Source organism: Crassostrea angulata, chromosome 5 (genome assembly GCF_025612915.1).
Source record: "Crassostrea angulata isolate pt1a10 chromosome 5, ASM2561291v2, whole genome shotgun sequence".
NCBI classification, from domain to species: Eukaryota; Metazoa; Mollusca; class Bivalvia; order Ostreida; family Ostreidae; genus Magallana; species Magallana angulata.
The window spans coordinates 26,473,265-26,501,164 of NC_069115.1; the positions used below are offsets into that span (position 1 = coordinate 26,473,265).

Here is a 27,900-nt window from a genome sequence, read left to right on the forward strand (position 1 = left end):
AAAGCAAAGAAATAAAATGCTGTTGTCTGGTGTATTTTTAAATTGTGTTCGTGGCACTTTTTTAGCTGCATTTAATAAGGGGGTATATGTGTTCTAAAGGTCGTAGAAAAAAAAGAAGCATGTGAAGTCCTATATTTTTTTTTGCTTTTTAGTTGCAGTAGACATAAATCAAATATTTTAAAGTTTAAAAAATGGTGTTTAACAATAAAATTTTTAAGATAAGTTAAACAATGTGAAATTATGTAAAAATTTTGAAATAGCATTTTTGTAACATTTCATTTAAAGCTGCTTGGTCCGATTTTTTTGTAATTAAAGTATCAATTTTTTTTTTCATACAAATCATTTATCCTAGAAAGTTATGGACTTTCTCCTATTTACACCAGCAGAATCAGTTTCCTTTCAAAGTTAGAAATATTCAAAGTAAAAAAAATAATTTCTCTTTGGGCAAACGAAAAAACAAACCAAAATGCATCACGGGAATGTTTAGAAAAGGAAACCGCTTGGTTTCGTCCCCCGAAAGATTGGGGTTATTCAACCCGCATGCTATGCATCCATTGTAAAGAAAGCAGACTTTGGAAATATATGCGAACAAAAGGTACACATGTTTATTTGTAATTTGTCTGATCATTTCGACCTTTATTTAAAGCGATGTCAAATTCGTAATACAACCATACCTGTCTCGGCGTCAGGGGTTATATTTAACATGAGGCGAAATAACGCGGTACCTTTTAACGTCGTTTGTTTTGTTAGCAAATTTTGTACGTATTTTTCTTCATTGAAATTTGGCATAATTGACGGGTATAACTACTGCAATGTCTATTATTATACATATACTAAGCATAGCCATCGTTTAAAAGCGTGCATAAAATTTGATATAAAATCGGACCAAGCAGCTTTAAAAATTCAATTTTAATCAATCAAATAATGATAATCACACTTGTTATTACTTTATATAACATTGTTAATGATTAAATAAAACATTTGAATCTTTGTTTTGCTCTGATATTTTTCAGTTTAATATGAGCCAAATAATGATTTTGGTTGAAATCATATGATCGAAGAAGGGGGTGTGCATCTTCTGGAGACTCTAGTGATAAAAGTAAATAGTTAAGGCATGTAATTTTGAGGCTTTTTTGTAACGTAAGGTATTATTAAATTGTAGGAATATGGTAATTGCTGTGCAATGTTTGTGTTTGTATTGTCTTTGTTGTGTGATTATATGTTTTATGTATATGTGTTGTTCTAGGGTGATTTCCTGCAATTACCATATTCCTACAAGTTTCCTTAATATCACATTTGCATCGATTAACTCTGAAACGATAATACAAATGAGTGTAAATTTTCATTGGAAATTTGCTATATATATTCTGTTCATCAAAGAAAATACGGGAGATAACTCTAACTCAGTACCGAGAGTTGCGAATGTCAACATCGTTTGTAATAAGTAATTTGACTGTTATTTCCAATGCAGTTTCATTAATTTTCTCAAAAATCGTTTCTGAGCGATTCTGCAATTTTCTGCGGCTACATTACGGGAATATGGGAGGTATTTTAACTGTGGCGAAAGCCTGTCTTGAGACACAGTTTGATTATTCTAAATAAGCTGAGTGTAGTGAAATTGATTTATAGCATTATTGTAGGCTTAAGGTGAGACGGGACATTTTTTTTTATACAATTCATTGTAGCCAAGGGATGCATGTCTTCGGAACTCTGTAACTAGAATTTCCTCAGTTCCCATTCAGCACAAATACCTTTAATTCACTCTTTATAAGGCCAATCACCGCTGAAGAGAATTACTTGTCAAAACCTGGAAAATTCTCTACATACTGGTTTTTATGAGATTTTGACCTTTTCATATTTTGCTAATTTTTCATGATTTTTCAGCTTTTTAGACCTCCCCCAGCTAATTCCCTGCAGAGGGTTGACCTTCCGTACCGCGTGCATGTTGCATTATCACATGTCAGAAACTTACCGGTGTATAGTTTACAATGTCCCATCCACCTACTTTTCGTGTTATTTTACCTCCCGTCTGTAACTTGCAATTTCACTGTGTAAAGTCAACACAACAGTCATAGCCGCAGGTTTCGCATTTCACTACTCATGTACCTAACATATGGGGCCTATATATTGCATATCAATTTCAACAAGAGACACTCCTCAAACTAATGATAATCATTAAAAATCATTTCATGAACTTTAGCAACACTCATAAGCCTTCAAGTACAGCAATTCTCAATTTTACAAAAAAAAATTTATGCGAAACTGTCCCTTGCTACCTAAGCGTTAACCGCTTCGCGTCGGTTGACATTGGTTTCCCCGGGGTGTCAATTTCAACTGTTACCCTACCAAACAGGCACTTTTTCTATATAGTGTTAATGTATCTATTTCGCAAATATCCGATATCATATTCAATGTCAACCCGTGCACGAACGGCTCTAAGTCTAGTATTACATTATAATATAATGTACACAGTGCTCTGAATAAAACGCTGCATGGTTTATGGCTTTCTGGTCTGTTACTCAAGTATCCGACTGAACAAATTGATAATGTTTAGGTTCAGACGTCAATCTAAAGAATAAATACATTTATGCATAAATATATGCATTTTTATTAGATAAATGGCAGCTGTTAATATGCTATCATTCAAAGTAATTTTGATTCCAAGTCAAGTTCTTCGCTGACTAAATAAGGTGGCAGGGGATAGTTTTTTTGGTCGAGGAAATTTGAGGCAGATAGTGCTCATATATGAGATTTAATTTTTCAGTGGATTTTTAAATTTGCTAAAATTGGTTTGCATTCAGGGGACACATGGTCCCGACTCTTGAGAATTTTTAAACATTTCAGAATAAAACAAGTACAACTTACATATAGCACTATAAAGAAAAGCCAGGGACGGTCTCAAAATTTTCTGAAAAATTGCCCTTTTTTCACATTTTCACGGGTCCAGAACCACGCTCCAGTCCCGAGCAACTGCCATAAACTACCATAGGATTTGTAGCTTAATGTATAACCATGCAAATAATCACCAATTGATGGGGGGTCAATCACCTTCTTTTCGAGTGACATTTCGTGTTCTGAACCCACCCTACTTTTCAAGCACAAAACCGAAAGTGAAAATTTTGGCCTCAGTTTCGCATTTTTATTCCATATCTGATGAAAAGTGCTACCAGTATTAAAGTGTCATATATCAATGAAATTGACATGAGCTCCTCTATCCACAAAATGAATGCAATAAATATTCTAGCAATTTACACCCCTCAAATAACCAGCCAAACCCCAGGTTCTCCCTTTATTTCAAAATTTTGACCGGGTCTTTCCTTCGAAACTATCCCCTGCCACCTAAGTACGTTATATTTGTAATCGGGATGTTTAAAATAATTCTCTAAAGTCGGAATTACTATGTCGAAATTTTCAGACATTTTCTACGATACTTGGCATTCACAACTATGAGTAGATTCCTTCGACACTAACCTCCGCTTTGAGATTTCAACAAACATGTTACAGTTAGGTTTGACGTTGGTTTGTATTTTTTACAATCAACTGGTCAGCGCTTTTTACCCAAACCTGACAGAGAGGAAAGTAACTTCAGTTGTCATAGTAATATAAAATTGCAAAACAGGCAATAAATGAGTTTGCTTTTTAGGCAATTATACCATATATAAAATTTGGCTTGAGACATACTGCAACCAGTAATAAAACAAATCTAGTCAGAAGTTTAATTTTCATGTTTTGGTCAGTCGTGGTTGCATGCCTTATATAATCAAAGTACTGAAAAACTGACGGGAGTTGATTTTGTCGATGTTTGTTTATCTTTTTAAAATCAATGATATGTTATTTTGAATGACAAGCACATGTAGTTTCTAATTTGTATTTGAATTACGCACATTTTTATAATATGAATTTTTGGAGGCTTTTTCGACAAGAATGTCAAGAAACCCCCAAATGAATCATGGTAAATAATATTTATAGTAAAATTAATTCAATCAAACTATGTATCAGTAATACAAAATATTTCTCTAAAATTGTATGGATCCAAGCAATTTTGAACTCTAGTCTCGTTCAACCTAACGCTCGGCTGACACCGTAAATCTCCGACAAGCATTTACGGAGACAGCCAAAGGTCGAGTTGAACGAGACTATTAATTTTGAACTCTGGCGTAGGAATACACACGACTACAAAAAATATTTAAATTGTTCGTACCATTTAAAATCTGACTATTTTCAAGGTATTTATGCTTTAGCATACATTACATCGAATTCATCAATCATTTTCAAGAACTAAGTATTTTCAGCAGCGATGATTTGTGCTGAGGTCCAAACACTGTTTCACTTCCGGTTTGTCTGAGTGACTGCATAGGAGAGTTGATTAAAATCAACTCCTAAAAACTGATTTATTTATTTTTTAGATGTTTTTTCTTGATCTTTTTTTTTGTATCTGTTGACGTGTGCTGTTTATTTTCGTTTTTCGATTTCTTTAATTTTTTTGTTCCAATTTATTTGATTTTAAGAAGACAAAAATGTAGCAAGAAGCCCTATTTTTTGGAGCCGAACGGATGCCTAATCTGCTAATAGGAGCCTAATTATGTTAGGCTGTTACCTAGTATAAATATAGGGTGAGAAAATTGTAAATGGACTTCTCCATTATTCCCGCCTTACTTGCTGTAATATTGGTGTACAATACAATTTGTTATATATAAAAGTATGGTGTTGTTCTTCATTGATCTATAAAGATCGCAAATCCGACGCATCGGCATGTGTTGCGGGTAGCACAGGACCCAAGTAATTTTTGTGACGTCTGAGGTTGAAGGGGAGTTAAACATATTTGTTAACATCATCGCCCCTCCAGTCGCGTTACAAAATAATCAATCAAATATTTCTTAGCGTGAAAAAATACGCCACATATACCTTTAACAAAACACATTGCATTAATCAACCAGTACGCAAAGATCATACCATATTACTCATAGAATGAATTGTATTTTAGTATGTTGTTATGGCATCAGATTTTGCTCATTTTGTGCAGGTAAACAGTCAGCTGTCTGATTTACCAAAGTATATGTTTAATTCAATACGTAAAATTTACAACATACACTCAGGCGATAGTTCCAAAAGTTACAAACAGGGACGTATAAACGTCTCTGTTACAAAGTATAAATAATGAAAATGAAACGAATCAAACAAGCTACAACCGCTGAAAAATTGAAAATTTCAACGCATTGGAATATTTAACCCCAATTTACTATACAAAATCGTCGCCTATGTATCTTGCATGTTTCAAACATTCCCTTCACACGCAAACTGTTGAATAACAAACATATTCATCTTTGTCAGACTGACTGTTTATTATACGTCCAATATGACTGCATCAAACAAAAACCTCGTTTTTACTTCTTCTTTTTTTTTTTACAGTTCCGAGGTTTTTCTACCCTAAAAAAAAAATGGCCTTTCATTTGTGCAATTATAATACCTTCCATGGAGATGCTTTGTGACAAATTTGATTGAAATTGGCCGCGTGGTTTTAAAGAAGAAGTTAAAAATGTGAAAAGTTTGAAAACGGATGGATGTACAAAATGTGTTCAGAAAAGCTCAATTTAGCTTTCAGCTCAGGTGAGCTAAAAACTGTAATTAAATCATTAAATCTTGTCTGATCTTAAAAAAATATGCAGGTGTACTTTTTCAGATGGTGTTCAACAAATTTTCAGATCATTCCATGCAGTAGTAAAACAAGATGGACAGGGTGATTCCAATACACCCCCTAAACTTCTTTTGCAGGGGTATAATAACAGGAAATTTCAATACTAGATGTGGAAAGCTAGAAAATATGTATTAGATCAATCACTAGCAAATTATTTTAGGTCTTTTATAAGTTATGATGTTGGTACAAATGAAATTTAAACATTTAGCACAGCTAAGGGAAATAACAATTTTGGTAAAAAGCTGATTAATTTATGCAAAATAACAGGTTTACAAATTGTAAATTGAGAGAAGGAAAGGATTAAAAATTGACGATTTAAAAGCAATATTTAAGCTGAATGTGTTGCAATATTCATGATGTAGTCCAATCACTCATGTTTGTACTGATAATTGTATTTCGTAAAGTAAATATCAAACAATTATAATGTAAGAACTTGTTTATTTTTACCATTTATAATTCTACAAATATTTTGGTTTGCAGATTTTGTCATTCAATGAAAGATCATCATGAAATTTGATTTAAAGGATAAAATTAAGATTATGTCAAAATATCCTTGGCTTTCACTTCCAATAACTGCTCCATTCCACTGACATCCTCTGTCCACTGCTCTAGCCTTTTCTGCATGGTGGCAATCTGCAAGAACAAATAATGTATCAATGATAAATACATGCCAAATAGTGCAATCCTACCTAAGGATGCTTCCACACAAGTAACTCTTTTCTGGCTGTATGGTTTTCGAGAAAAATAAACAAAGTCGTCATGCCTAATCAAATAGTGTGTTGAGATTTCAAGCATCTGCAATAAACAGTTGCTGAGAAATCTTTGACGAAAATTTTATAATAAACAAAGACCTCATTTAACAGGAAGCAGACGTCCGAATGGTACAAACATATATCCTACAATATTGTATGCCTAATGAAATAGTGTGTTAAAATTTCAAGAATCTGTGATAAAAAGTTGCTGAGAATTCTTTGACGAAAATTTGTTTGAAAAATTAGGCTAAGAATAAACAAAGTCGTCATTAAACAGGAAGTTGACGTCCGATTGGTACAAGCATATACTAGTATCCCACTATATCGCTGACCTAATCAAAGTGTGTTAAAATTTCAAGCATTTGTGATAAGTAGTTGCTGAGAAATCTTTGACAAAAATTTGTTTGAAAAATTTATGCTAAGAATAAACGAAGTCGTCATTTAACAGGAAGTTGACGTCCGATTGTTACAAAAATATATCCCACGATATGGCATGCCTAAACAAATAACGTGTTAAAATTTCAAGCATCTGCAATGAATAGTTGCTGAGACAAATGCGACAGAAAATTTTACTTCAGACAGACAGTTACACAGAAGGACAGACAGACACACAAAGGTATAACAGTATACCCCCTTCTCCTTTGGAGCTGGGGTATAAAAATTCTTTGTGCAAATTTTGGTTGAAATGGGCCCAGTGGTTCTGGTGAAGACGTTGAAAATTTAAGAAGTTTACAAACAGACAGACTGACACTAGACAAAAAGTTACCAGGATAGCTGACTTGAGGGTGAGCTAAAAATAATATGGTAGTAATCGGAGATAAAAAGGGAAGCAGCGTGTATTTATGAATTAATGTCAAGTTTAACTTACTTGCTGAAGATCAAGGACACGAGGTTGAACCCAGGTCATATGTACTTTCTGGTCAATTTCATCAATGGATCCTTTGACAAGTCCCAGACTCAAAGCTTTCATCACTAGCATTTCAACCTGTATATAAGAAACAAACATAGGTAACCGAAATCAAAGATTACAGAGATCACCAAGATGAAGCATCACCCTTATGAGACCACATCTATCATATGATATAAAAATAGTTATAATCTTTATAAGTATATGGTACTGAATGGTATACATGTAATCAGGCATGGGTAATCGTACTTGATTGAAACGATTACTTTTATTCAAGTAATCGACAGTTATCTGCAATCAAAGAGGTTTTCGATTACTTGTAATTGTAATTCATTCGATAACAGTCAAAAAGTTCAGTGTAATATATAATTATTCTTTTATACTTTCGATTACTCTTTAAAAACACATTTTGTGATGCACATATTGTATGAAAAAATACTTTACAAATGTTGTTTATAATATAATTCATAGAATAAAATTGTAAATATTTATTTTTGTATGATTTTTTACTTTCACTCAAAATATGAATATTAGTTCACATGTCATTGAGTATATCTCTGTGTTTCACACTTCCTTGCAGATTTTTTTAATCATTTAACCTAATGTGTCTTAGAAAAATCACTAATCTACCACATGATTGACCATTATTGAGGAGAGAGAGAGAGAGAGAGAGAGAGAGAGAGAGAGAGAGAGAGAGAGGTATATTTAGAGTCTATTTTGCCAGAGAAAGAAACAAAAGGGTGTGTAAGTGTCACTTAGTGTGTTTGTCCTTGTCAGGTAAGGAATAATCCACAAAGCAGTTAATGAGCTGTTAAGACACTAATGTTTAGATAACAATTAAAATAGCCCCAACAAAGATCTATTAAATCCGAACAATTACAAGCTCCAAACATAATTCATTCACACAACCCTCACATGAGCAACAATGGCATCTACTTTGACTAAAACACTTCAAAAAATAAAAGGTAGAAAAACTTAATATTTAGGAAAGTAAAGTACAACAAGATATCTGTGAGCCAATGCTATGATGTGAATATGCAAAATAGGCAAAGTCAACAGTTAACAGAAAGTTAGCATCTGATTGGTACAAAAATGTATCCCACAATATGGCATTCCTAATTAAAAACTGTGTTAAAAGGATTATGTGCGGTATGGTCAAATATCTGCCCCCGATTTCAACCAATTTTTAAATAGTATCGTATAAAAATCAAATCTTTATAAATCATTTTAACTTTATATTTTGCATTAGGAAGTATAGAGCGCAGGTCTGCTCAAGTACGATTTTAACATATGTTTTCTTTAGATAGTTATACACATCATACTCAAAAATGGTACTTGAGCAAGTCTTCGCTCAATGTTACCCAGTCAAAAAACCATCGGAAAACACCCATATTTTGCTACAAAACATCAGTTAATCAAAATAAGGCAATTTCCATGACGTCATTTCTTCATTATGACGTCACTGTGGTGATAACCTTTTACACCCTTATTTTCAATATGATTTTAACTATCTTTCACCTTATTTTAAAGCTCTTTATAACACTTTGATTTTAAAGGCAAAAAATGCATAATACTGCATCTGCGATTACCAGTTATTGAGAAATCTTTGACGAAAATTTGTTTAAAAATTTAAGCTAAAAATAAACAAAGTCGTCATTTAACAGGAAGTTGACGTCTGATTTGTACAAAAATATATCCCGCAATATGGCATGTCTAACCAAATAGTGTGTTAAAATTTCAAGCATCTGCAATAAACATTTGCTGAGAAATCTTTGACGAAAATTTGTTTGAAAATTTAGGCTAAAAGTAAACAAAGTCATCATTTAACAGGAAGCTGACGTTTGTTTGGTACAAAAATATTTCCCACGATATGCCATGCCTAAACAAATAGAGTGTTAAAATTTCAAGCATCTGCAATAAATAGTTGCTGATAAAAATGCGACAAATTTTTGTTCAGACAGACAGACATACACACAAGGGTAAAACAGCATACCCCCTTCTCTTTCGGAACAGGGACGTAAATGACGTTGAACAGCTACGTATTGCGTCATAAGCGATTTTTCATTGACTTTTAGAGATTGTGACGTAATATTGAGATTTCAATCTTTGTAACAATCACTCCTTTTATCTGCGCGAAATATCTGCGCAAATGGAATTAGGTTTGTCATCCTTAATCATATTTGATACATAATACCGGTATAACGTTGTATCATATGATTAAATATAATTTGATAAAACATTGTATGAAATCATATGATACAATATCATCCGATATAGAATTATATTATAATATACAATATAATATGATATGATACAATATTTTTTTTTACAATATCATATCATATGATACAATGTTTTATATTACAATATTATAAAAATAAAATTTCATGTGATATAATAATTATATACTACGGTATTTGCACATAAACTACAAAATGCCTGCACCAGAGTACTTGCATACACCCTTGGTATTTCAACACATGTGTGATGATGTCTGTAAGGTATAACTGAATTTTAACTGATAAGTTATTATTGTGAAATTAATCGAAAACCTACTTTCATTTTTGATAAACAAGCCCGAAATAGCAAAAATGAGAGTAGTAGACACGCTTTAGCGGATCCAATCAGGGATAGTCTTGATTAAAATATATACTCATTTTACTTGCAATGAAATAATACTGAATGATTACATAAAGAGTGAATATATTTACTGTGAGCCTATTTAGAGAATACATAGAAGTTTAGATTTGACAAATGTTGAATAAATAAAATGAGTCAATTTGTTTCTTTAGCAGGCGATTTTTGTTTACTGTTTTGATACTTATTCGCTTGCGAAGCAAGACCTCTGGTGAGGGAATGGATTTTGTATTTTGTATTTTGGTCCTGCCCTAGAGTCAAAACCCATACTCCAGGGGACTTCCTGGTAAACATAAATATGAAGTCAGTTTTTCATACAGATGTGTGAGAATAGAGATTTTTAAACATTATATGCATTAACACTATGACCCAGGGGCCATGAATTTCACAATTTCGGTAGAGGAGTTAGTGGAAATCAAACCCATGTATTCAGTTTTTTGCCCACGTGTGTGAGTAAAGAAGAAGATTTTTTAAGATTTGATACATTTTTACTATATGGCCATATTGCCCGACCCTAGAACCCGAACCCTTGACCCAGGGGTCATGGTTAGAAAATGAAAACTTTGAAGATCTAACTTATGATTCTCGAACAAATATGTCCAAATAAGATGTTAAGTGGTTCAGTGTCATTTTTTAAAATTGTAAGGAGAAAGGCACAAGAGACTAAGCGTGATATAAAGATGGGGTATATCTATAAACTGTTCATGTTTAATCTTGACGTCATGTTTTAAACGTTCACGTGTGCTGTGGTGACAAAACATGTTGTTTTAAAAAAGGGTAACAAAAATACCGTTTCATCAAATGGACTTAAACTTCGCATATCAATAACATTAGTGTTGGTGCACAGATTAATCTTGTAAGTATGACTTTCATGAAAAATATATGATAGACAGCCACATTGTCTTCGTATTTTTTGATTGACCCTCATAATGTAGTAGAAATCAAAAATATGACATCACAATTACAATGTATGTTTAGTTTTACATAGATAAAAACTTTAATGGAGATATTACCTGAGTGTACACATTTTTGAGAATTTATGTATTCTTTGACAATAACTGCTAAACGATGCCAAAAAGCGATATAATGTGGTTCAAGCATTGAAGTAAGCAGTTTATCTTGTATATTTTACATCATATGATGATTTTTTTTTTTTTTTACAGTTTTGAAATACTTAACAGTTACAACAAATTTTACATGTAAGAATCTCCTAAGATGATTGTGAAAATGAACAATAACTTAAATTTGCACTTACGATAAAAATTAAGTGTAAGATTTTTTGTGAAAAAGGCTAACAGTTCCTATTCTTTGTGGATAGAAATCTATTTATTTTTTTAAAACTTTCCTACCTCATTGTTTGGCAGTTGAGTTTCATCAGCAATTTCATGAAATGTTAACTGTCTATTTGTGGCTGGTCTCTGGAAAGTCATCTACATAAAGGTAAAAAAAACCAAATAAACAGAATTGTATCATGTATCTTATTACCCTCCATAAATTAACTTTCTTATGACAATAAACGAATAAACTACTTAAGGGCCTTCACTCACTTTAGTATGAGACACTTCAATACCTAATCATATACAAACACAAATAAATAAAAATGCTCCATTACACTGATGGAAAAATTATGTATAAAAGCTTTAACTTCTATATTCTTAGAGAATAAGATATGAAATTCTAGCATAGGTTAAACTTGAAAATGACAGTGAAATATTCTATCTTGATGGAAAAGTCCCATAGGTAATCACAGATTACAATGCTCATGCTAAGGCGAGGCTTCACCTTTATAAGACCACCTTGATCATAATGCATGTACATGAAAATCAGAGGTAATGGGTTTTTTTATCATAATTTTGGATATAGTAGTATGGTTTTAAAACAATACCAATATTACAATATAATATCATATAATATAAGATTGTATAATAAGGCCACATAAAATTAAATTAGATTCGATTTTAATCCCGATTTGCAAATAATATGAGGTGGGTAGGCAAATTTTATCTATTATTTTTTAAAAAACATCTTTTTCACCGTTCATGTAATAGAAATAGCAACTGCTCTATTTTTTCCTAAATTGGTAATGCTAATATGAGTACACAAAGTCATTTGTAATCTTTTAATTCCATTTAATTTCGACTTAACTGTTAATGCATGAAGAAATTTGTATACTTATGATAACAAAGATGACTTAGGATTCAAACATTATTCACATGTTAAGCAGCCATTGAAACGTTTTGAATTTTTTGTATACCGAGCTTTTTATTTCCGGATTTTTTTTGCAAACTTTAACAATTTAAATAAAATAGAATACATCAAGGCAAGCCATTTTCAGTGGGACGAGAATCTAAAATAATATCATATAATATTTCATATCATGTGATTTTATTTTTTGATATGATATTGTATTACAGGATATGATATTTATCATTTAATACAATAGTATTGAAAGAAACATTAATGTAACAGTTACTATGATATTAATAAATTTTGTTCTGTATCATTTTATACAATAGTAAATTAAAGAAAAAATAATATATCCTATGATATTATTAAATGTTGTTTAACATAAAATGATATTGTATCATTTGTGTTGTATCATATGATTTAATATTAAATGATACAATATTGTATCATATCACAGGATAAATATCTCAAGATACAATATCATATTTTAAGATAAAATATTATAAGATACAATATAATATCAAAGCAGATTATATGATACAATATAATATCATTTATCTCATACGTGTGGTGTATATTACCCGTGTGATAAACCTTTGCTATATCAAACGGGTGATGCTTTATCAAATACTTCCGGTCCGAACTATTTTTGACACAACCCCTCGCTTCAACCCTTCAGTGATCTATTTTCGAAGATTTGCTAGTACTTTAACATAACTATATCTACTACAAAAATTAATATAAAACTGATTTTGTCAAAGATTTAAATTACAAATATGAAAGGAAAACACATAACTACGTAGCACAGGCGTCGGAACCGGGGGGCTATTGTGTGTGTGTGTGGGTGGGGGGGGGGGGGGGGGGTTTACCCCCCCACACTCACACCTTTTTTGCAAAGTTATTCATAACAGTAACCACAAGACCCTTTTTTCTTGTTTGTCAAGATTTTTTATAAGTTTAGCCCACTTCCAACTTTCAATTTGCTTTGTGAAGTTTATAAAACTGCAAATTACGTTAACTATCAAGGAGTTCATCCTGACGACGCGATGAAAACAGAGCGCTCTGGTTGTGTTTATATACAAGAACTTACTGAAATAATGTTTCTGAATCATAAAACTTTTATTCCACCACCAGTAAGCATCTTTATTCACTATTATCAATTTCGAATCATAAGGCTAGCCTAGTGCTTGTTTTATTAAACATCAACAACAGTTCCTCGTTCGATCCGAGTCAATTCAAACTAACGAGCATTCGCAACTTTGTGTATGTTAACAAACTTGATTATTCAAGTCTTCTAATCGGAATTTCCATTTAATCAAGTGAATAAGCTCTAAGAAAAATTATTTAGAGCTAAAAAATTATTTTAAGGTTTATTTCAGTGAAACTTTACATTAAAACAGTTAGATTTATCACAGGAATGACGTACTTAATTGTATTGCGCAAGGCACAATAGCCGCATAACACAACGTTGCATCATCGTTTTTAATCTTTGAAAAAAAAAAAAAACAATTCGGGTCACACAAGGGACTGTCTCAAAAGCTTCATAACATAAATCAAATTGTATGAGATAAATAGAACATGTATAATTGTGTGATTTTATATTTGCTTTATCCAACTCGTTGAAATGGTTATATTCGCTCCACAAGCCTCGCGAATATATACACCATTTCAACTCGTTGGATAGAGCAAATATAAAATCACACAATATAGATATCCTCTACATATTTACATTTGCAAATATGTTTCCTCATATGAACTTAGAGAATAGCGAAAACGTTCAATTCTGTATGAACATTTTCATGACGTCACAATGATCATAGCACGCGCTTATCGCTTGTCACTTGGATTATTGTAAACTTAAATTCTTGGTAATTTTAACAGTTCTGGACGATTTGTCTTTTTCAAACGTAAATATAAGTAATAAACCAGGGTTGGCAAAAAAGCGGGAAATACTGGTAATTCCCAGGACGGTGGGAAATACTGGTAATTCCCGGGAATTACTGGTATTTCCCGGGAAATACTGGGAAATAAAGTACAACTACATATTATAGTACTTCATACTTAGACTTTAATTAGTCTTAATCAAATCTGTTGGGATGTAGACAATAGTACATCTTCTCAGCTTTATGACATTTTATAATGTTCTTTGATTTTAACAAGTTTTGACTGGTCAGTAAGGCATTGGTTATCTTCTTATGAATACTCCAAACATGGTTCATTCATTGACCATATTGTTATTTTGTCAGGTATAGGTGCATCTATACTGTTATCATAAACATGATATCAAAAGTTCCATTTTCTGGTTATTTGGTGAAATTGTGAAAATGGGGCAAGAAAATTGTAAAAAAATAAAATGTGACTGTGTCACTACCTCAGTATGCAACACACCTAAGAAGAAGCCAAATAGCCCCACTAATAGTATATATCTACCCAAAACAGGAGCACAAAACTGTCAAGTGTCAATTATTTATTTAAACAACATGTGTGATTATCTAATTGTTACTTGTAACACCTACAGTAATTATAACAGTTTTTGTGCTTTGAATTATAAATCTGTAAAGCTCAAAACTTGAAGTTCAAAAGCTGGACTAAAATTTGTACATTAGCAGCTACAGAAGTCTTTAGGAATAGGTGATCTGGTGGATTTAAGATTCATTAACTAACAGTGAAATGGCAAAGTATGCTAAATTGTATTTTGATGCTTATTGTTAATATCTAATATCCAAAACATAAGTTTTACATTGAACAAAGTAAATAAATAAAGACTATAAATTTGTATTTCCCAGTTTAGTTAAAAACAGTAGTATTTACCGGGATGGGAAATACCGGTATTTACCACCGGTAATTCCCAGCACTGGTATTTCCCGGCCAACCCTGTAATAAACAGCAATGTTAAAAAGTTCACCGGGATAGTGTACGTGATCAAATCTACCAAGAAGCCCTTACGGGCTTCACAGGATTTGTTTATGTGACCAACCAACTTCATATCCCGGTGAACTTTTAAAATTGCTGTTTATTTCTTAAATATTTACAATTTCAACTGTCTTTGTCTGTGATAGCATAACAAACCAATTTTGAACCCTAAAACCTGATAACTTCATAAAACCTGAGTGACACAAAATGGGCATGTCTTATAGCATAATTGAAACATGATATCAGCTACGCCGCGTAGTAATACATAGTATGTGCTACATAAAAAAAAAAAGTGGTTTTAAAATAAAAAAAAATTTAAAGTGTACAAATTTGAAATAATATAAATATAAGTAATAAGTCTTTGAATATTATGAGGTGATAATTTCGGTCGGAGCGTGGTCAAATCTATCATAAAGCCCTTCGGACTTTATTGGATTTGACCACACCCCGACCAAAATTATCACCTCATAATACTAAAAAAATGATTCCTTAAATAATACAACAATATTATATAATACAAGATCATATCATATTGTATCCTAAATTGTGCTAAAATGTACATACAACATTATGATACTAAATCTTACCTCCATTAAACAAAGAAGTGAAATTTTCTGCCTCATGTGAAGCTCATTAGAAGCTAGATCAGGCTGAAAAGGAAAAGATTTTGATTAAGTGACAATTCCATATATATATATATATATATATATATATATATAGTTAAATCCAAAAAATATCGCAGTGTCCGGTTTTATATATAGAAAATTTGAAAAACGAAAGACAACACAGAGTAAAACGTTAGCGCTTTCATTCAATCTTCAGACGTTTTTAAAATCTTATATATATATCCTAACTCTAACATCCTAACATATATATATATATATATATATATATATATATAAATAAAAAGCACAAACATTGCAATGTTCAAAGCTTCGTAAAAATCCCTCTACATCTTCAAACATTATTCTTCCTGTAATTTCTGTTGAAAAAACTAAGGCGACATGAAATATTTGTTGCAAAGAGTCAAAGGATTTGCAACCTTTGAAATCCTTTATGCGAGACTTTCGATAAAACTTGTTTATATGTCCCATTAAATTTAGAGATAATCCAGTACAAAAGGCGACCATAACTCATACTGGTCAGACAACGACTGTGAAACTTTTCTTTCAATTATTATACTTTATGAAAACTTGAACCTAAGAGTTTACTGTGTATTGCCTAAATTCAAGAAGTGGTACGGAAATCAATATGTTTTTTTTTTGTAAAGACAGACACCAATACCGGTCCTATAGGTCAATTAAAGAGTTATTCGCAATAGTTCCTTAACTACTGTTCATCTCTGAATAAGGCATTTAATCTGTGGTCATCTATGTACCTGAGTTGCCCAAATCTTCTTGAGCTCATCAAACTTTGGAATATTGCCACTGTTGAATGTGTACAGAAGTTCAGTAAGCCAGGCCTTGTCCGTTGATTTTAAGGACTCCAGGATGGGATGAGCAAGCTAGAAACAAAATTATAACATTTTCTATTGAATTTTCAAAACTATTGCATTCATTTATATATTTTCATTTAAAAAAACTTGACAAACAATGAAAAAAAGGAAAATGTGTTAAGATAAATGGTTAATATAATTAGGCGAGAGAAATTTAATTTTTAGTTTTACGGATCCGCCGACCCAATTTTTTCAATTTTGTAAAAAAAAAAATAATGAAAAAAAATTCGTATCTTCCGAAATGTTTCCGGAATTTTCAAGTTTGACCGATCTTGGTTTTAAAAATACTTTATTTTATTTGAAACGTTTGACGTTTATTTGCAAAACGTTTGACAAAGGGAGCTTTTAAAATCAAGTGTAAGCGTCTCTATAACATGGAGTATTTAAGATGAAAGTCAGCCATGCATGGTTTGGCTTAAAAGTTTTTATGAAAAGCAAAGAAAATGTTATCCTAAACAAGTTTAGTAAGGTAAATACCAATGATCTTGAAACAAACACAAAGTACACAGTGGATAGTGGACAAATTAAACTTAATATTATAAGTTCAAGCAAGTAATACGTAATTTTGATTAATAAAAGTTTGCCCACTGGTTTTTTTTTTCCCCTCCTCCGACCCAAATTTTTTACAACAAAATCCGTAAAACTAAAAATTAAATTTCTCTCGCCTTAACAAGAGATGTTTGTGACACACTTATGCTCCCTCCCTTGGAAGCATCCTTGAAGAAAATAAATGTAAACTGCAAATAATTGGAATTTTTCTAAGTCCAAGGGGCATAACCTTTCTCTAAAATTACTTGATTGTACACAAAACAAACTTGACCTAGATATTGTTATGATAAATCAGTATACCAAATTTCATTTCAATATGTGAAACTTATGAGAAGAAAATGATCAGAAACTGCAAGTAAGTGGAATTTTTCAAAGTCCAAGGGGCATAACTCTGTCGAAAATTGCACGATTGTACCCAAAATCAAACTTGACCTAGATATTATTATGATAAATCTGTATACTATATTTCATTATTATTATGAATTATTATTCCTGTATTTGAAGACTCATGAGTGTTGCTAAAATTCATAAAATATTTCTTATTGATATCATTAGTTAGAGGGATGTCTCCTGTTGAAATAGGTGTGCGATATCTAGGCCCCTAATATTAAGAACATGAGAATCAGAAGTAATATGCAAAACTTGTTGCTATGACTGTTGGGTTGACTTTACACAGTGAAATTGCAAGTTAGAGACGGGAGGTAAAAAAAAAGGAAAAGTAGGTGGAAGAGACACAGCAAACTATACAACAGCAAGTTTCTAATATGTAAAGGTGCAACATGCATATGGTACAGAATGGTCTTCATCTCTTTGCAGGGGACTAGCTGGGAGAGGTCTAGAAATCTGAGAAATCATCAAAAATAGGCGAATTATGAAATGGTCAAAATCTCAGAAAAACCACTATTCAGAAAATTTTATATATTCTGACAGGTAATTTTTCTCAACTATTAATGTTAGACCTTATAAGGAGTGAAATTAAGGTATTTGTGCTGAATGGGAGCTGAGGAAATTCTAGTTACAGAGTTCACACAGAAGACACACATTTCTGGCAGCCATGACTTGTATATAAACAAGAGGCATCTGGGCAACATTGTTCTTTTGAACAACACTGTGTCATTTTATTTTAGTTTTTAAATATTTTCCAAATATATTTCAAAGTCAAACATTGAACCCTTTTGTAGCCCAGTTTTAGTTGGGGGTGGGGGTCACGATTATTACAATTGAGAATTTTCACTTTATATGCAAGCTTTGATTTCATTAGTGGCATTTTTGGTGTTGGGTTCTTGAGAAGAAGATTTTTAAAGACTTGCAGTTTATTTTCACCATTTCACAATTATTTGCCCATCAAAAGGGGTTGTGCCCTTTACTTTTACAATCTAGAATTCCCTTTCCTTTATGTTTTGTACGAAGTTTGGTAAAAATATGACCCAACGGTTTTAGAGAAGTCAAACATAGGTAATCACAGATTACAAAACTAACCGCGATGAGGCATCATCTGTCACTTCATTTTTTCTTCTGTATAATATTTGAATTATAGTATTTTATAAATGCTTCCTAAAATTGTATGTATCTTCAGTGAAATTTGTAATGGAAAATAATTAACATTAAAATTTTGTCAGCGGGGGGTCTTAAAAATACTTTGTTAAAGCAGTATAAATTTGTTACAGCCGTTTTCGTTAAAAACATCAATTTTCTATAGGAAATTTGCTGGGACATGAATAAAAGTTAATTATAGCCATAAATTCATTTTATCCATTTTCATTTCATTCAAGTTTTGCTATAATAGGTTCAGATGGACAACCTGGGAGCCTCATTTCCTTACAATTAGTTTAAAAAGCTGCAAAAACTTGTGGTAGTTTTGGGCTCATTTGGCTGTCCAAAGTTTAATGTTTAAAAAAACCCATGTAGATAGGTTTATGAGCTATTGTGTTTAAAATAAAAAACTATCAAACCCATATTTTATTTTGATTTTTTCCAGTTTGATTTTACTAAAATACTGCAATCTGTAAAAATTATATATATATATATATATATATATATATATATATATATATATATATATATATATATATATATATATATATATATATATATATATATATATACACACAGTAAAACTCGGTTATAGCGAAGTCCTAAGGACCGATGGATTTACTTCGTTATATCCGTAATTCGCTATATCTGTATAACGAATTCGTAATAATAACTATAGCCACTTAATATACATGTATTCTTAGACCAGACTATAATTTTTGCTAATTGAGGCTTAGAATAAAAATACATTGCTTTGATACCTTAAATAAGTGAATTGTAAATCGAAAAAAATATATGAATATAAATTCATTCAAACTATTATGTTAAAGGGTAGTGCAAACTTTTTTAAACAGTAAAGACATTCGTTATAAACCTGTAAAATTTCGTTATAATTCACCTCTACGGGACTCAAAATCAGTTCGCTATATCCGTAAATTCGTTATATCCGAATTCGTTATAGCCGTAAAAATTTGCAAGGATTTGTTACGAATTTTACCGGGGACTCAAAAAGACTTCGCTATATCCGAGAATTCGCTATATCCGTGTTCGTACTAAACGAGTTTTACTGTGTGTATATATATATATATATATATATATATATATATATATATATATATATATATATATATATATATATATATATATATATCTTCAATCCCACTGTATTTGTAATAATGTAAATGAATAAATATCAATTGTTTTAAAATGTTTTAAAATTTTGATATTTTTTATTTTATTGCCCTCCCTCGTAGGCTTGTTATTTTGAAATACATTAAACATAGAATTAACTTTTGGTGGCCTAATCTTATTTCAGAACACATTTTGTACAAATATTCAATTCCAAAAATTTCATTAAACATTTTACAACAGATTGTCACTTTACTTTGATCTGATATTTTTTAAACCCCATCACCAGTCCCGTAAAGTGAAGTAGTCATCACATGAAAGAATTGTGACTCTCATTCTGCACATGAATTTAACAGACGTACATGTTCTTTATTTTCTAAGGTCAGTTAGGATGCCTGAGAGAAAGTCTGAGGCAAGTACATGTAATGTGACATCATAGTAAATTGTGTAAGAAATTAAATATCCAATATTTTCATACAATTTGTGTAAAATTACGGTTAATCAGTCCAAACCAAGAGAAATTTTTTGTGTGATGTAAATAGCAACTTTTTAACACATAAGACTTTGTAGCTCCCAGATCGTCCATCAAATTTTTTTCAGAAAAGGAGCTACAGACCTGCAGCTAGGTGTGAACAGAGAAGTTCACACAGCAGCACAGGATGAGGCATGGTTATCCCCAAGTGCAAACTTACCAATTCTCCAAAATTATATACTCCATCTCCCAAAATGGCAGCCAAACCAAGATTAAATGCTCTCTCAATTTGTTCTGATGCTAAAGAAAAAAAATGATATTCCTGAGTGGTTAGATTTGAAAGATAGTAAAAATGTTTATCATCATTTAGAGATAGACTAACCCTTAAGGTCAGACGACACGTTCCTCGAGAATCTTTTTTGTATCTCCTCGTAATAAAGAATTCCAATAAAAAATATTCATTCTATAATCACTTAAAAAATTATCAAAATTTACTTGGATTTGGTTATATGTCTAGATGGTCGAGTGGTTAGAACTGTGGCCGCTCTCTGCCAGAAGCGTATAGGTTCTAGAGGTCGTGAGTTCAAAGGCCCGCCACGGCGGAGATATAGTTCTTATATAGTGAATTTCGCTGTGCTGTAGATGTATTTATTTTTATATCAGCAATTCAAGTGTATTTTCAAGAAGATTATATAGAAAATTGCATACTCTAGTATTTTGCAGAAATGCCTGGTAAGGTACCCTAACTTTTTTCCAAGAAAGCTTGTCAAAGTAGTTGTAAACCATTAACCAATTCCTGGAAAAAGTTATCTAAAATTGAGGAACGTGTCGTCTGACCTTAAGTATGCGACTACAGTACAGTAAAACTTGTCTAATCTTGCAGAAGTCAATGGTTCTGAAACTTTTGCCAGTTTGGAGGGCACTGACTTACACATTATAATACTTAACATATATGAGATACATATTTATAATAAAAACACTTAAGTATTTCATTTAAATCTAAATATGCATGTTTAATAACATAAACATTTGAAAAGTTTTTAAGTACATGTAATAATGAATAACTCTCAAGACCCTGAAACGTACAACTACACCACAAGCTCGTGCAAGCTCACTTTACACTCACTAAACAGTTTACATAAAACGCTTTTGGAAAGGGGGCTCAAAATATTATGGCCGCATTATATTAAACCCTCTACTTATTTCAAATTCCTATTGGAGAGGGGGTTCAAAATATTATGGCCACAATATATTGAACCTTCTTATATCCAATTCCCTTTGGATAGGGGGTTCAAAATATTATGGCTGCAATATTTTAAACCCCCCTCTAATTTTCATTGGTTCAAAATATTATGGACCCGATTATATTGAACCCCCTACTTATTTCCAATTCCCGTTGGAGAGGGAGGATTTTAATATATTATGGCTGCGATATTTTGAATATAATTATTAAAGATGAACAATGAATTCAAGAACATAATTTCCAATCACACAGCCAACTCAAAATGATTAAAACCAAGATTTTAAATGCTATTTTTAACAATTTTCTGATCTCAACCTTAGACAAGTCGATCATGATGATAAGTCGGGTGCTCTGCTTCAGAGAAAAAAAATTCCGCCTAATCGTCGGTAAAATACGGTATTTGCTAATTATCACATCAAATACGCGAGATCTTTTATTATTAAAACAAATTTAAAAGCCCTTCCCTACAAGATGCTTTGTACCAGGTTTTTTTTTGTTTAAATTGACCCAGTGTTTCTGGAGTTTAAAACATTCACAAGCTGGCGGACAGACAGAACTCTGGGCAAAAAGAGATCAGAATAGCTCACTTGAGCTTCTATCTCAGGTGAGATAAAAGATAATTAAAACTGCCAAAAGTAAATTTGAACATAATTCATGTTACAAACCTGGCATATCATTCATATTTGTACAGCCAAGGAATCGAAGTGCTTCTTGATAATATAAGGCATGGTTCCCCATCAACTTGTGGTAGTTACTAGATAGCTCATAAAATCGTCCATGTACTGTTGTTACTCCATCCAAGTTGTTTAATAATCCACTACATTCCTCCACCACTGTCTTTAAAGATCAGTAAAAGAAGATTGAACAATATGTTGGATTAGTGTATAAATCGAGGCACTGTCATGATCTTTTTTTTTTCAAAATTTTTCCTTTTTATTTTTAATTTTTATTTTTAACGGAAGACCTTTTAGTGATTGTAGTGTTTTTTCTTTGTTTCATATTATTTTTTTCCCTTTTTATGTCCACAAGATTTCTCAGAGATTGCTGAACAGATTCTCTTGAAATTTTCATGGATGATAGACATTGATAATCTCGAGGTGTTTTCGAGGTTAAGTGAAGATTTTTTTTTTTAAATATGAACAAATTTTCAATGAATTTTAATTATCTCTACTTTAAAGGAGCATGCCCCTCATTTTCAAAAAGGACTATATTTGGTATGGTCAAATATCTGCCCCAATTTCAACCAATTTTTAAATAGTATTGTATGCAATCTAATTAAAATTAGATGTTTGATCCGCTCGCTTACTCGCTACACAAACATCTAACAACATCCCATAGAGGGTCACGTCAGTGTGACCTTTTAGCTAACCAATGAAATAACTTGTTCCGATTCGTTGGGTGAGACTTCGAACTTCTCGGCTTTATCATCAGCGTACGTAGATACCCGAGGTGTTCTAAACGAAAGAAAACAAATATGGCGCAGTCTATGACACCTAGGAAAACGTGTGTTTTGGGAGATTCGTGCATTGTTTGCGGGTTTTCTTTCGTACAGCATGAAAGGACTGCAGACGGTAAAGACATAATTCATAAATTCTATCAGTCAAAGCTTAAATTGAACTCGGAAAGGATCGAATACATTAAGAAAGTGAGTGAAAGATCCGACATCCAAGAATGTGACGGGGGTATATGCAGAAAATGCTTCAGATCAGTTGAGTCTGTCATTAAAACAGATGAAAAAAACCAAGCTGCAAAACAAAAGATCAGGGAAAGCATAGATTTTGTATATAGAACACAAATTATATCCCTCCCCTCTCCCAGACGGACGTCTGTTACTAAGAGAATGTTACGTCCTGATCCGAACCCCCCTGACACGAGTGGTACTTGCAGTGGACCGGCAAACCCCCTCGCCAAAGTTTCGTTTGTTTCACCTGTGAAACTGTCCCCATTCCGTGAATTAACGAAGTACAGAAAAATTGCACCACAAACTGAGGTAAAAAAAAAATCTTCATTCAATGTCTCTCTTGAAAGATTTATAGTTTTAAACTAAGGAATTGAAGTTTTATTATTTGTATTTTTATGTTTACAGATCCTGAGCAAAGTCAGTGAAAAAGAACAAGACTTTGGTAAGTTAAGGAGTACATATAGATTTTATAAGATGTTTAAAAACTGTCTTTGTTGTGTGTGTGTTGCTTAAAATAGATTTTATAAGAATTGAGACATAGATTTTAATATTTCGGATTAAAGTATCTGTCACAGCAGGGATGTATATTAGTATATATGTCCCTGGTCACAGTGATTGAATTTTAAAATGTATGTTTCAAATCAAATATGTATTGCACAACTGTTGTTATAGGAGCAATCAAAATAAAATTATGTTAGATGTGCTTGCTCACTCAGTACTCAAACACAAAATTGTCAGGTAAGTTTATGGTAACATAATTGACAAATCATTGATTTACCGTCACATGTCTTTACGGCTTAAAATCGAAAAAGGTATTGTTAGGTTAGGGTTATTCTACTGATTCCTACTTTAACACATGTAATAATGTATAATGAATGTAATTGTGACAGAACCTGTTCCAAAAACAAAGAGAGCCCTTTTCTCTGTCAAAGAGAACAAATCTGACCAATGTTCCCTTGATGGGAGAGTAGAGGTGCAATGTTAAAATTTTCAAAAAAATTGTTATTTTTCATGTTATCTGTTTGGCTTATTTTAAGATTACATTTGTTCTTGTTTTATTTATTTTGAGTTATTGTAGAAAAGCAGAATACTACATGTAGTTGTAATGAATATTTTTGTTGACTTTTAGATTTAACTTTGTTACCTTTGTTTTAGTGTGCTTTGGGTATACATAATTATGTAATTAAAAAGAAAACAAATCTGCAAAGGTTACTATATCTGACAAAAGAACCCACCCAGAAGTAGAATCCTGCTTTTTTGATTTTTGAGACATCATTATTGTAGGTTGTTCCACTATAGTTGACTGTTTTAATTCTGAATTCTGAAGATTCTTCAAACCCTAAAGAATTAGCCTTTTTATTCCAAACTATTGGTCTCTCAATGCATGATTAGTGCATGTGATGAATTAGAATTTAGTTAGTAATTTGTTGAGTTTCTGTTTTATGTTCATTCTAACATTATGTTACAAAAGAATTTTTGAAAAAACTTGTACACTAACCAAAGAAAGGAAGAGAGAGAAAGAATGAGAGATAAAGTTTCCAATATTCCACTAATTAGCTTATACAATGACTTTAAATCAGTATGAGAAATATTTCAAAAAACGTACATGTATATATGTAATTGAAAATTATTAAATAATTAGTCATAAAGATCATATTGTTTGAAAAGGTGTATATTTATGTCTAATTTGATAAAAAGCATTTAAATGTATTTCATCATATTTGCATGATTTGATTTTAATTTTGATAGCTTTTTAAACTACCAGGTTGTGGTGCACTATCCAAGTGGGAGAAAATCTGCGACTATCAAAGAGGATGCCCACCAACAGATCTGCAAAGCTATAGCAAGAGGTGGAAATGCAGACAGTACCATAGTTGACATTTTGCGTAAACACAACCCAATGGTATTAGTGCAAGGCTCCCAGAAGATTGTGCAAGAAGAATGTAAAGCAGTTTCAAAAAGAGGTTCAGGAACACTACTCCAACAGAAAACCCATGCAGATTTTTTCAACTTCCGATGGGAGAATATCTACCAACAACTGCAGATGATGTGTCCAGCACTTTTATCTATAATAACAGCTACTGTGTCTGACATTCCACCTGTTGTTGGAAGCAAACCATTTCTTCATGCTTTGCAAACTGTAGGCATAGCACTTCATGGAAGAAGTCAGGAGATGGCTGTTATGCAGTACATAAATGGTTTTCTTTTATATCATGGTGGATGCACACAGCGGGTATACATGTACTTTGTGTAAAATATTTCCTTAAAAAAGAGAATTTTTTTTACATTTTTAAAATCTTTGATGCCTCTTGTTTAGTTAACCTGTACCGTTATTATTAAAATGGAAGTAAATTTATAGTTTCATGGTACAATTAACCCTTAAGTATAAAGGCATTCTTATATGATATGTTATGTTTATTTTAGGACATAGAAAGACTATCTCATGTTGGGTTAACAGTACATCCACTCACTATAAAGAGAAAGCTACTTGACTGGCAGGATGTGTTGGACAAAGAAATTTTAAAGATTCGGGATTCTTGGGCTGAAGGAGGAAGTGTCAAATATCAAATAATTGGAGACAATTGGGACAAGAACATACTTCCATCATATAGAACATCGGATCGGAAAACTATTTCTCTTCATCTGTTTCATGTGTACGCCATAGTGGATAGAGTTATCCCAACTGAACGTGGCTGTCATGCTTCCGCACCACATGACATTGAAGTTGGAACCTTCATTCCATCCATAGACGACCAAAAGAACTTGATGAAAGAGCTAACATTTATTTTCTCTACATCAGTCATCGAAAATCATCCTGAATTGCAGAAAATATATGGAAAGATCTACCCAAAGCATTTGGAACATAAATATTCTCACTGTGTTGGAAATAAAACAAAACAAGTAATTTTGTTATATATGTAATTATAATTTTTCCTTACATTGAAAATCAGAAGAATTCAGTGTATTAATTGTTGTTTAAATGTAAATTGATATTATTAAAGAAACAGATTCAGTATTGAAATATATACTTTATGAAACATTTTAATTTTATCAGTAAATAATATAAACCCATTTAGCTTTTAATGGAAGATATACAAGGTTACATTTTTTCTCTCTATTTTTTAAAGTACCCACTTGGACTTTTTGATTGCAACGAGAATAAAACACCTGAGTTGATTCGGCTTTTGAAAACGTTATCTGTTTATGTCCCATGCAAGGATGGAGAAGTAGTGGAATCTGTCTTTTTTGGAGGTTTGTTTTATATAATAATGAGACTTGCAGTTATTTTTTTAGTTCATCTAAGATAACAATATTATAGTACATGTATACTACAGAAAGATCCTTACGTGATTTTTCTTGTAATGGTTGTGTTAAATATTAAGCAAAAAATGCAATAATTCATGTTGCTTTGTGTTTCTAAAATAAAGGTTTAAATGATAGACTAATATACATATATAATCAAATTAATGTTTTAATTAGGTGACAGGTTAACAGATGAACGAGTGCAAGCAGCTCAGAAAGCTATGGCTAATGCTGAAACACCGCTGCAAAAATTACAAGGCTTTGTGTCCAAAATTGAGGACTTCCACAGACTCATGAATTTCTTAGAGGTATGTATTTGATACATAATACATGTAGTATGTTTCTTGATTGACAGTAGTGTATAGAAGAATTGTTTGTTTCAAGTAAAATTTAAAGAAGACTAAAATGCTTTGAAATTCATGGTACCATTTCTTTTTAGGCTATACACAAACTGACATATTCAACCAAGAGTGCTGTGGACCAAGGCACAGTATATTACTATCGGTATGATAAAGCAAGTTTATTTGACTCGTATGTCATACATTTAATGTGTGTATAATAACAGATTTATTGTGAAAATACATGTTACTGGCTTTGAATTATTTTTTATTTAATTGATTGTAGGAACCTCCTGAACATGAGAAATGTGAAAGGGCAAGTGTATAATGCCTACAGAGCATACAAGATGCTGTAATATGTGATCCTGGATGCCATCTGTTTGCTACTTTTCCTGAATTTCTTTGACGTTCCAGACATTGAACATGCAATTGATCTGCCAAGAAACTTTGCAGCTATGTCAGATGAAGAAAAAATAGAGTACATTGACTCTGTTAGTGAAAACATTCTGAGGAAGTATTTTTTTGACAGTACAGATGACATTTTTCAGAATTTACGTAACATTGTGTGTGACCCACAACACCCAGAAAACTATTGGACATCAACACTAGAGGAAGGAAGATTTAAATGTCATCATTGTGACAAAACATATGCACGTGTTCTCTCTTTACAAACCCATGAAGAGAAGGTTCATGACATTCACATTGCAAAGCCATCAAAAAAACCGAAGAATAAAACTCAAGACCAAATGCACGATTACCTTGTCATGCTGTTTAAGCTTGTTATTTTGCACAAGAATTTAGACACTGCTGTTGATATGGGTGACGGTGAGAGGGCTGTAAAATCAGCAAAATATGAACTTCCTGTCTACCATCTGACAAACAAAGTAAAGTATTCTATTGGCTCGATTCATTTGATATCGTTAACATCTGGCATTCTCCCTGATGACCAAAAGGAACGCCTAGTAGCCAACCGCTTCGTAAATTTACAAGGTGGAAAAAACAACAATGTGTCATTGGACGAATACCTTGAAATGTTAAATAGGGACAGCAAGATTGCTTGCTCTGGC

At 32.1% G+C, this 27,900-nt stretch overlaps 2 protein-coding genes across 2 annotated transcripts in view; one reads left to right on the forward strand and one right to left on the reverse strand.

Moving 5' to 3' along the window:
• Positions 1 to 6,113: 6,113 nt before the first annotated feature.
• The window catches only part of LOC128183311 (26S proteasome non-ATPase regulatory subunit 13-like), a 34,568-nt gene continuing 12,781 nt past the window's right edge, over positions 6,114 to 27,900 (reverse strand). The window contains exons 6-12 of the mRNA XM_052852271.1: positions 22,177 to 22,348; positions 20,489 to 20,568; positions 16,470 to 16,595; positions 15,679 to 15,741; positions 11,341 to 11,421; positions 7,316 to 7,432; positions 6,114 to 6,328 (exon numbers count right to left, since the gene is read on the reverse strand). Coding sequence (XP_052708231.1) covers positions 6,233 to 6,328; positions 7,316 to 7,432; positions 11,341 to 11,421; positions 15,679 to 15,741; positions 16,470 to 16,595; positions 20,489 to 20,568; positions 22,177 to 22,348 — 735 coding nt within the window. The 3' untranslated portion in view covers positions 6,114 to 6,232. The remainder of the gene's footprint in view (positions 6,329 to 7,315; positions 7,433 to 11,340; positions 11,422 to 15,678; positions 15,742 to 16,469; positions 16,596 to 20,488; positions 20,569 to 22,176; positions 22,349 to 27,900) is intronic.
• Positions 22,505 to 27,465, forward strand: LOC128183310 (uncharacterized). Its single transcript, XM_052852270.1, has 9 exons — positions 22,505 to 23,501; positions 23,598 to 23,634; positions 24,083 to 24,165; positions 24,958 to 25,425; positions 25,617 to 26,093; positions 26,321 to 26,444; positions 26,673 to 26,803; positions 26,935 to 26,999; positions 27,120 to 27,465. Exons 1-9 carry the CDS (start codon positions 22,986 to 22,988, stop codon positions 27,187 to 27,189), a joined length of 1,971 nt encoding a protein of 656 aa, XP_052708230.1. The 5' UTR covers positions 22,505 to 22,985; the 3' UTR covers positions 27,190 to 27,465.

Bases quoted from the DNA above. Each gene is read 5' to 3' on its own strand.
- LOC128183310 (XM_052852270.1), top strand. From the start codon at position 22,986: ATGGCGCAGTCTATGACACCTAGGAAAACGTGTGTTTTGGGAGATTCG. The intron at 23,635-24,082 runs GTAAGTTAAGGA...TAATTGTGACAG, and splicing joins TGAAAAAGAACAAGACTTTG to AACCTGTTCCAAAAACAAAG. The intron at 27,000-27,119 runs GTATGATAAAGC...AATTGATTGTAG, and splicing joins GGCACAGTATATTACTATCG to GAACCTCCTGAACATGAGAA.